The sequence below is a fragment of the Gopherus evgoodei genome, chromosome 14 (genome assembly GCF_007399415.2).
Source record: "Gopherus evgoodei ecotype Sinaloan lineage chromosome 14, rGopEvg1_v1.p, whole genome shotgun sequence".
NCBI lineage: Eukaryota > Metazoa > Chordata > Testudines > Testudinidae > Gopherus > Gopherus evgoodei.
In genome coordinates this window covers 21,763,841-21,777,347 of record NC_044335.1, presented here as the reverse complement: position 1 = coordinate 21,777,347, position 13,507 = coordinate 21,763,841, and the positions used below count along the sequence as shown (strand labels likewise).

The following is a 13,507-nucleotide window of genomic DNA, read 5'->3' as shown; positions in this document are numbered from 1 at the left end:
TTGTTTTTTAAATGTTTTAAAACTCCATTTTCCTGTTTCCACTGCTCCTTGTGTGTTTTTGGGGGCTTGGGGAGCAAAGATACAACTGATAGGTTCATTTAAACAGAGTCCTTGTTAAAGTGAGGGCTAATGGGATTTCTCTTTGTATGAGAGGGTAAGAGCCAAATTACCAGGCTCAGGTCTCCAAATCTAAATGCCAGCTATATCTTTTGCGTGTTTAGCTGGCCTCTGTGCGTGAAATTTGGATGTTTGGGTGCTCAGCAGTTCAATGGGTAGATGCAAAACAGGTGCAGAAGTAGAGGTACAGATTTGGAAACTAGATTAAAGAGAGATGAAAACATGGCCCTTAGTTCAACGGCTCCAGTCACACACCCAGCTGCTTTAAAGAGACCACTAGATAAAATGTGGCATAAAATTTAGATTTTGTGTACTTACATGTGCATATGTACACGCACACCCTGACCCCTCCCTCCGTCCAGAAGCTACCCGAACAGAACATGAATTCTTTCCATATCTAAAACCCAGAAGACACATTCTTTAAATGTATAATCTCTCCATGGCATTTGGAATGAAGTGAAGAAAATAAACGTTCTCCTTCCGTGCCAGTGGTAGCATCAGGCAAGTCACTAGAAGCCTTTAAATGAAATTGACTAAAAGCAAAATGCGCAAGTGACTAGTCTCCTTCTGTTGTCCAAGCTGTGAGAGGTGCAAAATGTTAAGCCAGGAGCATGAAGAGTGAAAGTAAATGAGGTTTTAGTTCCTTCTGTTTTATAACAATCTTACGTACTGTCGGTAAAAGAGTTGCAGAGGTTGTGGGGAGTTAAAAAGTATGGGGTGAAATTCTGCCCCAGTGGGGAGTTGTAACATTTGTTTCAATGGAGCTGGGATTTCATCCATGGTTTTGAACCTGGAAATGGTTTTCTAAAAGGGCGCAATGCTCTGTGTGTTTTAAATAATGCTCTTTAAAAATCAGCAACAAACGAACCATCCATTGTAGCAGGTTCTTGGAAGCTGAAAAATAACATTCCTGTCACCACCACTTACTAGAGACCTCGTCCTTCGAGCACGCATGTATTTAGTCACATACACGTCGGCTTCAGCAGGACTGCTTCCATGTGTACAGTTAAGCAGGTGTGTAACCAACTGCACGTGCAGGACCTAGTCTTATACCAACATTTTAAAACCAGTGGTGTGTATATAATCCTCCCCCTCAACCCTCTGTTGCAGGTGCTATAGGACAACCCCCCCCAGTCTGGCCGAGGGGTGTGTTTGTGTGCATCCCACAAATATATACACACACAATGGCTGTTCAGGTGTTATTTGATCACTGTTTTTGGTAGGGGGGGGAGGATGTTAGTTTTTTTTCCTAAATACAATCTAGAAAACACCGCTTTGCCTATGGTTAAGAGAAATTGCTCCCTTTGGGGTGAAATAACAGTGTCAGGTTACAGAGAAGTTTGGGATGGGTGTTTCAAGTTTTGCTCTGATTGCACCTATGTATAAATACCTTTTAAAAAGCCTAAAACCCAGTTTATTTTCTCTGTGTTGAGATTTAAAATAAAAAAATTCATCCAAGCCTCTAGGCACCTTCACATAATTAATAACTCAGTACATAAAATCCATATCTAAGCTGGTTCCTCCTGCCGCAAGCATTGAGGGGACTGCTGGGCACTTCTCATTGTGGTGTGGTGGGTTCCTTTTTCCCTGTTAGACCATAACAGCTGGGCTGACAGCTTCAGTGCTGCCAACACCCACCATGGGTCTGTGCTGCAAACCCACCCTCCTCTGTTGTCCTCCACTCCTGCTAATGTTCCATTGGAACAAGTAGTCTTGAAGATGCAGCAGAACGCTGCAGTGAACCAGCTAAACAAAAACCTCGCATGGAAACCTCCTCTCTTGCTGTGAAGATGATACCCTTGCAGGCTTCCCTTCCCTTCCCTTCAGTTAGTCATGTCCTTCCTCTTCTGGGGGTAGGGTTAATCCTTTTCTGTTTTCCCTCCCACGTTGGAAAGCAGTAACCTGGCAGATTTAGGGCTCTTGGCTCACCCAGTGAGGCCTGGAAATAATAAATAGATAATTACTGGGTTCCATTTCCTGACCTAATCACTGGAGCCTGAGCATCAAACTGCAGGCCCTTAAGACTGGTCCTCTGTGAGCTGCATCTCTGGAGTGTAGCTGAAAAGGGGTTTAACTGGATTAAAACAATCCTTTCCTGTTATACTATCAAGGGACTCTCTGCATCCCTCTCCCTGTTGAGTAGATCAGCACCAGCATGTTGCCAGGAGCAGACAGGTTCTCTGCCAGCAAATCATCATCTGAAACTGACTTGCTTGGGCTTTGTGAGTCAGCATTTGGCTGATCACAAATCTGAGAGAATTATTAGATGGGGGAGGGGGAGTTCCCTTCTGAATGTCAGTCTGCACTGGTTGCTGTGCATGGAGACTGTGTGGGCACGTTGGCTAATTAGCTGGATAGCTGTTATGCAGTGAGCAGGGCAGACTGGGTATCACATTTCCATCTCCGGAGCCCGTACATATGCTCACACTTTGTCTGCCTCCATCCCACACTCTTTCTGCCTCTCGCTACCTTGACTATCCAGATCAGCTGCTCCACAGATCTGCAGAAGGAACTGTGTACGCTAGATGGGCAGGCCTGGAGACTCCTACTGTATCTGAAATAACAGTGCCAAGGTCTGCTAGGCCTCTCCAGCTGTAATCAATGTGGTCCTTTGTGAGCAGAAGGGGGGTCAAAGGCCCTATGGATCCCCAGCTCTGGGGAGCAGGGAGTGCTGGCTCACTTCCCCCTTTCCTTGGGGCCTGTTGAAGCCCTTCTATGAGGCTGGGGATGTGAGAAGGTCATTAGTCAGGATGAACTTCAAGGCACATCACCTCCTCTCTATTCCTGCTTTTCCCCCTCCTATCCCCACTGAGGGAAATTTGTGGGCCAGGTGCTGGGACTGCATCCTGGCATGGAGCTGTGGGGGAGGAGGCAAGCAGCCCTGGAGCCAGTGAGGAAACAAGGATAGCACCAACCTCTTGTTGATCCCCAAGGCATACTGGCTTGGAGATTTGGCTCTCCTGCCCTCCCTGCATACTGGGGGAATACTGCAAATGAAACCTCTTGGAGTTCCCTACCCCCTGCACAGGCTTTTCCCAACATAGGGGCAGTCTGGGCCTACAACTCGAGCTGTATGTGTGTCTCACTGAACTGGTCACTTCCAAGTCCCAGTGGCTGCAGGAGGTGGGTGAGCAGGCAGGAGCCAGCTGTGGCTTCCAAGCCCCAGTTTTAAAAGGGGCCAGTTTGGCTGTCTGCAGGAGGGCTCAGACTTCTGGCTTGTTTCCCAGAGCTGTTTGCTGTTGCTCCCAAGGACCTCACCCAGGCTGGATTGCATAAGGATCTGAGAGCGTGGGCAGTGCTGTAGCACCAAATCCAGTGTGATCTAGTGACTGATGATTAGTGCTCAGGGACCAGGGAGTGAGGTTGATAAGTATCTTGTGACACAGTCCTTACTGTGCTTGTTTATCTTCCCTCTCCTGTGGGTCAAGGCAGCTGGGTTCTTCCCTGGGCTCTGAGAATGGCCTGCTCAGAGAATTCAAGTTTGTTGTATAGGCATGTGGGCTGGCTCCCAGCTGCCATGGATTATAATAGGCTGGGATTCATGCTGAGTGTGCTCTCTCTCTCTCTCTGAGCTCTTTGGGAGTCTCTGGATAAGCAGAGGGCCCTCGTGGCGGGAAGAAATTTCTGCTAAGTTCTCCATTGGCAGGATGCACGGTGGGTGGGTGTGAAATGTATGTGTGTGTGTATATATATATATAGTGGGGAGGGAATGGAAAGCAAACACATACACACATCATCTGTTTCTCATGCCTGCATCATGGAAAATAAGAGTGGGGAGGCTGGAAAAAGACAGACTGTGCCAGTTAGAGCAAATATTTAAAGATATATGAAGAGCTTGTCTCTGCCTCTGGCTGGTGAGTTTCAGGTCTTATCTCTCTCCCAAATAAGATTGCTGCCTGGCTCAGTGCCTGTGGTACAGTAATTGGATAAACTTTAGGCTTTCCCATGTGGGTGTATTTATTGTATGTGAAAGTGAAGGTGTAAGAGCCCTGGCTAGAGTCCCGCATGGTAGGAGCTGGAACTCTGAAAGCTTCCCCAGAACAGCTCTGCCAATGTACCCTGCAGTCCTGTAACACCACCTGCTGTCCCTGTCCCCACAGTGCTTCATTGATGCATCTCACTTGTGACCACAGAACCTCCTGATGCTCCGGTCCTGGATGCCTAATCTCCTGTCTCCGCCCCTACCCCTTCATTCTCAACTGCTGTGTCTCTTACTGGTCCAGTCCTGGGTCCCCACATACCCAGATCTGCCCTCAGTCCTGACCCACTCAATCCCAGGTGCTTCCAGCCCTTCACCTTGCTTCAGAAATGAAGTGGTGTCTTGCTGGAAGATAGAGACAGGATGCCCCCTGTGAGTGAGAACCAGGTTCATGTCCCCTTGGGAGCTGGAACCCTTGTTCCTAGAGGTGAAGGCTAATGCCACTGCTACCTAGGGATGGGTTTTCTCTTACACCGTCCCCAACCCATGCACACACCTCTTCATAAACCCCAAGCCTCACCTCTGGCAGGATTGAGATCACTATTGAATGCACAAAGTGCATATCGTGTATGGGGAGCGACAGGTTGGGGCCCACCTTCCTTGTGATCTGTCCTGTAATCTGATGGCTTCGGGTCATGGCTCTAGCATGTGACAGCTGCTTCCTGTGACCTTCATCCTTAGGTGTTCTGCTGGCTGTTGGTGATGGTCCCATTCCTCACCTCTTCCTTTTGCTGTTGAGTGAGGCCAGTTGATTGTCCCTGTTTCTTGGACCTAGGATGCAACAAGCATGTGATCGGTGGGCAGGGATGTCCCGGTGAGAGGGCTGTGGTGCTTGTGGAGAAAGCTCTACAGGGAAAGTCACGCCCTAGTTGTAGCAATGTAGCTGAGCTGGTGGCAAGGACGCCCCTAGCACAAGCCATACCCTTAGGGTTGCCAGGTGTCCGGTTTTCGACTGGAATGCCCTGTCGAAAAGGGACCCTGGTGGCTCCAGTCGGCATCGCTGACTGGGCCATTAAAAGTCCAATTGGTGGTGCAGTGGGGCTAAGGCAGGCTCCCTGCGGCTCCAGGAAGCAGTGGAATGTTCCCACCCCTACCCCCAGCTCCTAGGTGTAGGGGCAGACAGGAGGATCCACGCAGTGCCCCCGTCCCTAGTGCCAGCTCCATAGTTCCCATTGGCTGGGAACCACAGCCAATGGGAGATGTGGGGGGCAGGACCTGCGGACAGGGCAGTGTGCAGAGCTGCTTGGCCGTGCCTCTGCCTAGGAGCTGGCGGGGGGACATGCTGTTGCTTCTGGGAGCTGCCTCAGATAAGCGCCGCCCAGAGCCTGCACCCTCTGTCATGATCTCCATCCCACTCTATGAACCCATCGGTCCCAGTCCAGAGCCCCCTCCCCCACCCCAAACCCCTCATCCTCATCCCCACCCCAGAGCCCACACCCACAGCTGGAGCCCTCAGACCCCTGTCCCAGCCCTGTTCCCCCGCCCACCCTCCAAACTCCTCGATCCCAGCCCGGAGCCCACACCCCAAATCCCTCATCCCTAGCCCCACCCCAGAGTCTGCACCTCCAGGCAGAGCCCCGTGTCCCAGCCCTGATCCCCCTTCTGCCCTCCAAACCCCTTGGTCCCAGCCCGGAGCCTGCATCCGAAACCTCTCATCCCCCACCCCAGAGCCCACACCTCCAGCCAGAGCCCATACCCCCTCCCACACCTCAACCCTCTGCCTCAGCCCAGAGCCCCCTCCCATACTCTGAACCCCTCAGCTCCACTCCCCAGTCTGGAGTCTCCTCCTGCACTCCCAGCTGGAGCCCTCACCCCTCCACACACACACCCCTGCTCCAGCCCGGCGGTCCCTCTGGAATTCTGAACCCCTCATTTCTGGCCCCACCCCGGAACCCACACCCCCTTCCAAATCCCTGCCTCAACGCAGAGCCCTCTCCCATACTCCAAACTCCTCAGCTCCACCCCCTAGCACAGAGCCACCTCATGCACCCCAAACTCCTCAGCTCTGCCCCACCCCAGAGCCTTCATTCTCTCCCGCATCCTAACTCACTGCCTCAGCCTGGATCCCCCTCCTGCACCCTGAACTCCTCTTTTCTGGCCCCACCCTAGAGCCCGCACCTCTTCCCGGAGCCCTCAGCCCCTCTCGCACTCCAACCCCCTGAGCCAGCCTGGTGAAAATGAACGAGTGAGTGACAGTGGGGAGAGCAAGCAACAGAGGGAGGGGGGATGGAGTGAGTTGGGGCGGGGCCTCTGAGGAGGGGCAGGAGTGCGGCAAGGGCGTTTTGTTTTGTGTGAGTAGAAAGTTGGCAACCCTACATGCCCTGCTCTGCACAAGGCAGGCAGGAGAGAAGGAAGAGATGGATGAGCGCCTTACTGTGCTCAGCAGTGACCCCTACGGCCACTTTAAAGATCTGCATCAACAGTCTCCAAAGGGTATCCTGACTAGACCTTGGTCACAGTGCAGAGCCTCAAAGCTGGACAACTGGGAAACACGATGGGATCCCCAGATAGGAACTGAGAGGACCCGCTGCTTCCCGCAGAGGGGATGGCAGGGAAGGTAAAAGCAGCTGTCAAACAAATGGTGGGATGATGACACAGGAACAATCTCCCTTGTCTCACCCCACCCTCCCCCATCCTGTGGCTCCTCTATTGTGATTCATTTCCTGTGGCTGATCTCAAAATAGGAGTCACAGGTGGCATTGATCCAGCCACTGCGTGTGCTCCATCCTCCAGCATTTGGCACTGCACTCCCTTGGAATCCCTTCCCCATCTGACCCCCTTGCTACCACCTCGGATGCACGCTGAAGCCTCCCGAGGCCCTCTGTTCTGGGCATGCAGGCCTTCTCTCTGGCTTGCCCAAGACCTTGCAGAGCTCCATTAAATATGTTCGTTCCCCATCTTTGTCGCACTCTGTTTCCAGAGGAACCTGGGTTTGTGTGATTACCAGTGCTTAATTTGTGCCAGGGCTGAGCCCTGGCACCTCTGGGCTTGGCAGTTCATAGCCCAGCATTTCTGGGCTTGCCACATTAGTTATGAAAGTAAAAAAATTGCTTAAGCCCCTGCACCTAATTGCTTGAGCCCTGGCACCTCTTTCATTACAAATTAAGCACTGGCCATTAGGACTAACCTCCTCCTGGTAGGGGAGGCGATGTTATTGATCCAGCTTTCTGGGTGACTCCGCGTCGCTGGCTCTGCAGTTTATTTGGCTGCTCGAAGGGCGAGGGTGGGGAGGGCTGGGGCTGTGTGATAGACCTGCTGCCTTTTTCTGCAGAATGATCTGTCTCTCACTCTCTGTCCTGTGAACAGAAGCGTGTCCTCCCTGCTGTGTAGACGGCTCCCAGGTTAGCATCACTTTGGGGCTGGTGCTGAAGGGCGCCTGCGAACGAGACACACGGCCTTCCCTTCGGGGTTCCTGGCAGACATGAGCTGTCTCTGCACATCACTGTTCTGTCGGCGTCCATGCCCGGTCTCCCGCAGACCAACAGGGTCTCCTTGGTAGTAGTGTCATCAGACTCAGCTGGAAAATGATACCAAACTGTGTTCTGGCAATTCCCGGTTGTGCTGTTCACGACATCCACTTGTGCTGTCTCTCTCTAGGTTTGCCACCCAGTCTAGTCTCTTCCCACTTGGGGATCACCCAGGTTTCAGTGGGTGGTTTGAATCATCACACTGTGACTTTGCATTGCCTGAAGGACAAGAACTGAATGCCAGCTTGTTTTTTTTCTTTTTGGCTGAGACACCTAGGTTGTTTCTGGAGTAACTGCATGGGCAGTTGTAGGCCCAACCCCCAAGCCTTTCTTTGTGTGGGACTTCCATTGACCTAAGCCAGAGCGTGGTGCATCACTGGCTTGCTGATGCCACGCCTACCTGTTGGTACATACTCTTGGCTCATAGGCCCAAGGCTTCCCAACTCATTTCACTGGGCTATTTCCTCCAACTCTCAGCCAGTCTAGTCCTTAGTCTCTGTTAGGCACTAGGCCACTGCCTCATCAGAATCGGAAGACACGATGAGCCAAACCTACTGAAGCCACTATAACCTGCCCATCAGTACTATTACCCTGATAGCTCCATGGGATGAAATTTAATAGTCTAAGGCAGTGTTTCCCAAACTTTTTTGGCCACGGAACACGTTTTAGCCTATTATGGAACACGTGTAATATTTTGTAGTCATTCGGTTTTCAAGTAAAAAATTGCGTTATTTATGCTCAAATATATTTTATTTTCTAAAACAAAGCAAAAATACAAATTTAAAAGAACTTGAACTTACAATTTCTAACTGGGAAGCACGTATAAAGTAGTACAAAAATCAAGCGCAGGAGTCTTTCACAGAACACCTATTCACATCGTGCGGAACACCAGTGTTCCGCAGAACGCAGTTTGGGAAATGCTGGTCTAAAGTCATGCACTTAGGGGATAACAACAAGAATTTTTGCTATAACCTTGGGACTTATCAATTGGAAATGGCAGAGGAGGAGAAAGACCTGAGTATGTTGGTCAATCACAGGATGACGGTGAGCCACCTGTGTGATAGGTTTGTGAAAAAGGCTAATGCAATCCTGGGGTGCATCAGGTGAGGTGGTTGTAGCTATACAATTCAGGGTGCTAAGGCATTTGTGTGTGATGCATTCATGTGGTTGTGTGGTTGCTTATTCAAAAAATCAAGTGTTCTCAGATTGCATAGAATAAAGATTTCTCTGAACAAAGAAGTTAGCATCAGGAAAGATAAATCTCATACCATTTAGTATTGTGTATGTAAAGGGAAGGAGCAGCTCCTAACATGAAATGTACCATTAATCTGCATTGAATAATTATGTTGTGTTGTTGGATTTCTTGGCTAATAAAGTAATCTCAATGGTAAAATGATTTTTCCCTAATAGGAAGAACAGGGAAATGAATTATCCAGTTATAAAATAAAAATGTAGATTTAAATGGGGATGGTTGATAAACTTGCATGTACAGATGATACTTATTTATCATTTTAGTTAAAATATATAACTACAACCTCTAACTTGTTTATATTAGTATAATTACTCTCTGGAAAAAAAAATAATATAATTAGGTATGGAAAGAAGAACTAGTCTGGGGATTGGTCCTGCTTTGAGCAGGGGGTTGGACTAGATGACCTCCTGAGGTCCCTTCCAACCCTGATATTCTATGATTCTATAAGTGATCCATCCTCTGTCACCCATTCCCACCTTCTGGGAAACAGAGGAAGGGACACCATCCCTGCACATCTTGGCTAATAGCCATTGATGGACCTATCCTCCATGAACTTATTTAGTTCTTTTTTGAACCCTGTTATAGTCTTGGCCTTCACAACATACTCTGGCAAGGAGTTCCACAGGTTGATTGTGCATTGTGTGAAGAAATATTTCCTTTTGTTTGACCTGCTACCTATTAATTTCATTCGGTGACCCCTAGTTCTTGTGTTATGAGAAGGAGTAAATAACTATTCCTTATTTACTTTTGCCACACCAGTCATGATTTTATAGACCTCTCTTATCCCCCCTTAATCATCTCTTGTCCAAGCTGAAAAGTCCAAGTCTTATTAATCTCTCTTCATATTGAAGCCGTTCCATACCCATAATCATTTTTGTTGTCCTTTTCTGAACCTTTTCCAATTCCAATGTATCTTTTTTTGAGATGGGGCAACCACGTCTGCACACATTATTCAAGATGTGGGCGTATCATGGATTTATATAGAGGCAATATGATATTTTTTGCTTATCTCTCCCTTTAATGATTTCCAACATTCTGTTTGCTTTTTTGACTGCTGCTGCACGTTGACAGGATGTTTTCAGAGAACTATTCACAATGATTCCCAGATCTCTTTCTTGGGTGGTAACAGCTAAGTTAGACCCCATCATTTTATATGTAAACTTGTTTCAAGACTGAGAAGTTTTAGGAGGGGATGGTATGATGAGGTTGTCTAGAATGGCCCATCCTTGATTGCTATTAGCAAATATCTCCAATGTCCAGACATGAGACACTATTCAAGGAGGCCTCTGAGTTACTATAGAGAATTCTTTACCAGGTATCTGGTTGGTGGCTCTCTCACACTGCTCTAAGATTAACTGGCATATCTGGAATTGGGAAGGAATTTTCCTGCAGGTCAGATTGACAGAGACCTGGGGGTTATTCACCTTCTTCTGCAGTGTGGGGCAGGGGTCACTTGCTGGTTTGAATTTGAGTAAATGATGGATTCTCTGTAACTTGAAGTCTTTAAATCATGACGTCAGTAACTCAGCCAGAGGTTAGGGGTCTGTTACAGGAGTCGGTGGGCAAGATTCTGTGGTCTGCAATGTGCAGGAGGTCAGACTAGATGATTGTGATGCTCTCTTCTGGCCTTCAATTCTCTGAGTAGCTCCAGGTAATTCAAATGTAGGGAATAATACAGCCTCCTGCAATGGCCCCTTCAGTACTCTGTATCCCGTTTCCAGCTTTAGGGGCTCACTGCACTGTGTGGACATGAAAGCTTATATGGTTAAGGATCTTCTCTTTAACCTACCCTGAGGACCGTCCCCGGCTTCCTGCCAGGCAGGGCTAGATGATTGATGCCAGCTTGGGGTATTTTGGATGGTTACTTCTCCTTGCTCCCCTGTGGAAACGTTCTGCTTTATGGGCAGAGCACTGAGATTTGGGGGTTGGGCTCTTCATTCCATGAAAGCAGAGTATCTAACTGTGTGTGTTCCCCTCCTTCCTCTGTTGAGCTAGAATTTCAACTAAGGATTTGAAAAACATGCTGTCCCAGGTCAACTACCGAGTCCCAAACATGCGATTTCTGCGGGAGAAATTAACGGTAAGTGCTCGGGCTTTACCATGACCGGTCACAATCCCTCTCCCATCCCCACTTTAAACCCAAGGATCTAGAGACTGCTGTGTAGCAAAGCGATAAAGGGTCTCTTGCCTTGCTAGGCACCTATCTCTGGATCCGCAGCGGCCTTTTGTCTGGTTTTAAACCAGTCTCACCTGTGACGATAATGCTGTGCACGTCTGAGTGCCATGCTTCCCAGCCCTCCTGCAGTGAATGAATTGGTGCCAAATCCCTGTTCATGCCACTCCCTGGCTCCTATGTGGCCAGCTTGATTTTCTGTCCTACCCTTTTTATGCCCCTTCTCACCAGCTGGTGTTTATTGGTCCCTGATCTTTCCCACATTTTTGTGGTCCCTGCTCCCCGAGATGCTCCCATGCTCAGAGGTGGGGGTGCACATACCCATGCCGCCTGTCACACATCCTGTCCTGGCTGAACCGAGCACGGCACGAGAAGAGAAGTTCAGCTCAGCAGGCTGCTGCCTGACCCTGCAGCCTTCTGCAAACATTGAGCTGATCCGGCCGCTGGCTGTGTCAGGTCACCATGGAACCAGGGATGGCTGGGTTGTGGGCAGCGTGCAAACATGCTGCATTAGTGGGGGCATGTCAATGATCATCTGGGATGATGGAGCTTTATCCACTCCTGTCCCATGGCCACTGAGCCCCTGCAGGCTCTGCCACCCATGCGATTGGCAGGCAGTTCTAAACGATGCCACCGGAGGATCTCGAAGCACACCTGAAATTGTTACATCTCACAAGACCACTGTGAAATAAGCCGGCATCAACCCCATTTTGTCGATAGAGGAGCTGGCGCATGGAGAGGTGAAAGTGACTTACCTGCAGCCACAAGAAGTCAGTGGCAGAGATGGGGAATAGAACACAGGAGTTCTGCGACCTCAGCTACCTACCCTAGTCACAAGATGACCCTGCCCTTTAGTGCATGGCTGAGGTGTGAAGACTGCATTTGTTTCTCTCTCGCTGGGGTTTGAATTTCCTATGAAGACTGCTGCTTCCTTCCCTGCAGCCTCCTGGCTGGGAGCAGAAGAGCGGAATAGGTTGCTTTTACTGCACTGAACTCTTTGCTTTGCAGATCTCCCGGCACCCACAGGGAGCAGAATATATCTGAGTCTCCTCCTGCTCCAGCTTGTAAGCTGTGGGGGAGGGTGTGAGCTTGGAGACAGAGCATCTGGCACGCTGCTACAGTGGCAGGTGTATTCTGCATCAGTTAGAGAGTTCACAGCCTGTGCCTTCTGCAGGCAGAGGTATCGGTGACACCCAGCCTTGGTGATGCTTGCTGGCAGAAACCCAGACCTGGGAGATCGTTTTCTGAAACATGTTTCTAGACCCTGTGCGGTGCCGTGGTGGGCCTCCTGGTTGCAGCGCATGAATGAAAGGGCAGTGGGCACAGTTGGACGAAGCATTCGCTTTGCCCTCCCTGCAGGGACCATGTGCCTCTGTAGCAAGCCCCAGTGAGGGGAGGGCTGTCCATGCCACGAACGGTGTGGTGTCTCGGGTAATCACGGCCACTGTCATATTTCTGTTCCTCTTGGCTGCAGGATGTGGAGCAGAGGAACGGGGATATAACGTATAGCCAGTTCGTCCAGATTTACCGGAACCTGATGTATGACGACCAGAAAACGGTGAGATGGCTCAGATTCTCTGTACTGGGGATGTGGGGGGGCAGAAACATGCCAGCCATGAGAGAAGATGGTTTGGAGTGACTTAGTGACTGGCGTTTCTGGCACTTCACACACATACACGAACTCCTCTGCCTCTTTGCACTCGTCTGCCCAGGACGTGTCTGTCCTGCATGCATCCACCCTTTTCTCCCTCTTTCCTTCGCTATGGGAGCATCCCTTTGCTTACCTCTCCTTGCCTTGCATCTTTCTCCTTACCCGGTCACTGATACAACCACCTAAGTGGGGCAAGGAAATGTTTCTGTTCCAGTGCTGAACTACCCTGTGGATGTTCCCTTTACGGCTTCAGGATTCATACATTTGCATTTCTGCTCTCTCCTCCCTACCGTTTTTAACATGTTGCCCCTGTGGCCAACGTGGCCCTATGCTTTGCGTACACCAGCTGCAACATGAGGCTGGTTGCAACTAGCAGAGGGTCTCTGGCGGTTGGGATTGTGGCCCATCTCAGTGCACAGGGGTTCGGGGGAGGGCAACATAGGTAATGAAGGGGAAAGAATACACACTTGGAGGTTAGCTGGCTGTGACTCCCCCCCACATCAAGCGCTCTGCAAGTGATTACCACGGATTGCCAGACAATTGGCAAATCTGGCATCAGTGAATCAAGTGTTTCACAATATAGCCTTCACCTGCTGCATATTGGGATTATTCCCTTGAGGCTGTTAACAGAAGTGATGTGTCCAGAGCTCTGGCCTTTGTCTTTTTTGGAGGTTCTGTCATATTCCAACTATGTTTTTACTCCCATTCAAATATGAATGGGATGATCAGACACATCCTTGGCCCTTCCAAAGCTTAGAGGTTGATAACTTTTAGTGTGATTAGTTTATAGGTTCCTGATCTCTCTCCTGCTGATGAGATCTGAGCATTGTGGGTTAGTCTGTGGGCCTTAGTTGTGTCTGAAGGATGT

General features: G+C 49.6%; 1 protein-coding gene across 4 annotated transcripts in view; it reads left to right on the top strand.

Moving 5' to 3' along the window:
- Nucleotides 1-13,507, top strand: part of PLCG1 (phospholipase C gamma 1) — a 104,394-nt gene that overhangs the window by 53,277 nt on the left and 37,610 nt on the right. For all 4 annotated transcript variants that reach the window (XM_030533418.1, XM_030533416.1, XM_030533417.1 and 1 more), the window contains exons 5-6: nt 10,811-10,895; nt 12,463-12,546. In XM_030533418.1, the coding sequence (XP_030389278.1) occupies nt 10,811-10,895; nt 12,463-12,546 (169 nt within the window). The remainder of the gene's footprint in view (nt 1-10,810; nt 10,896-12,462; nt 12,547-13,507) is intronic.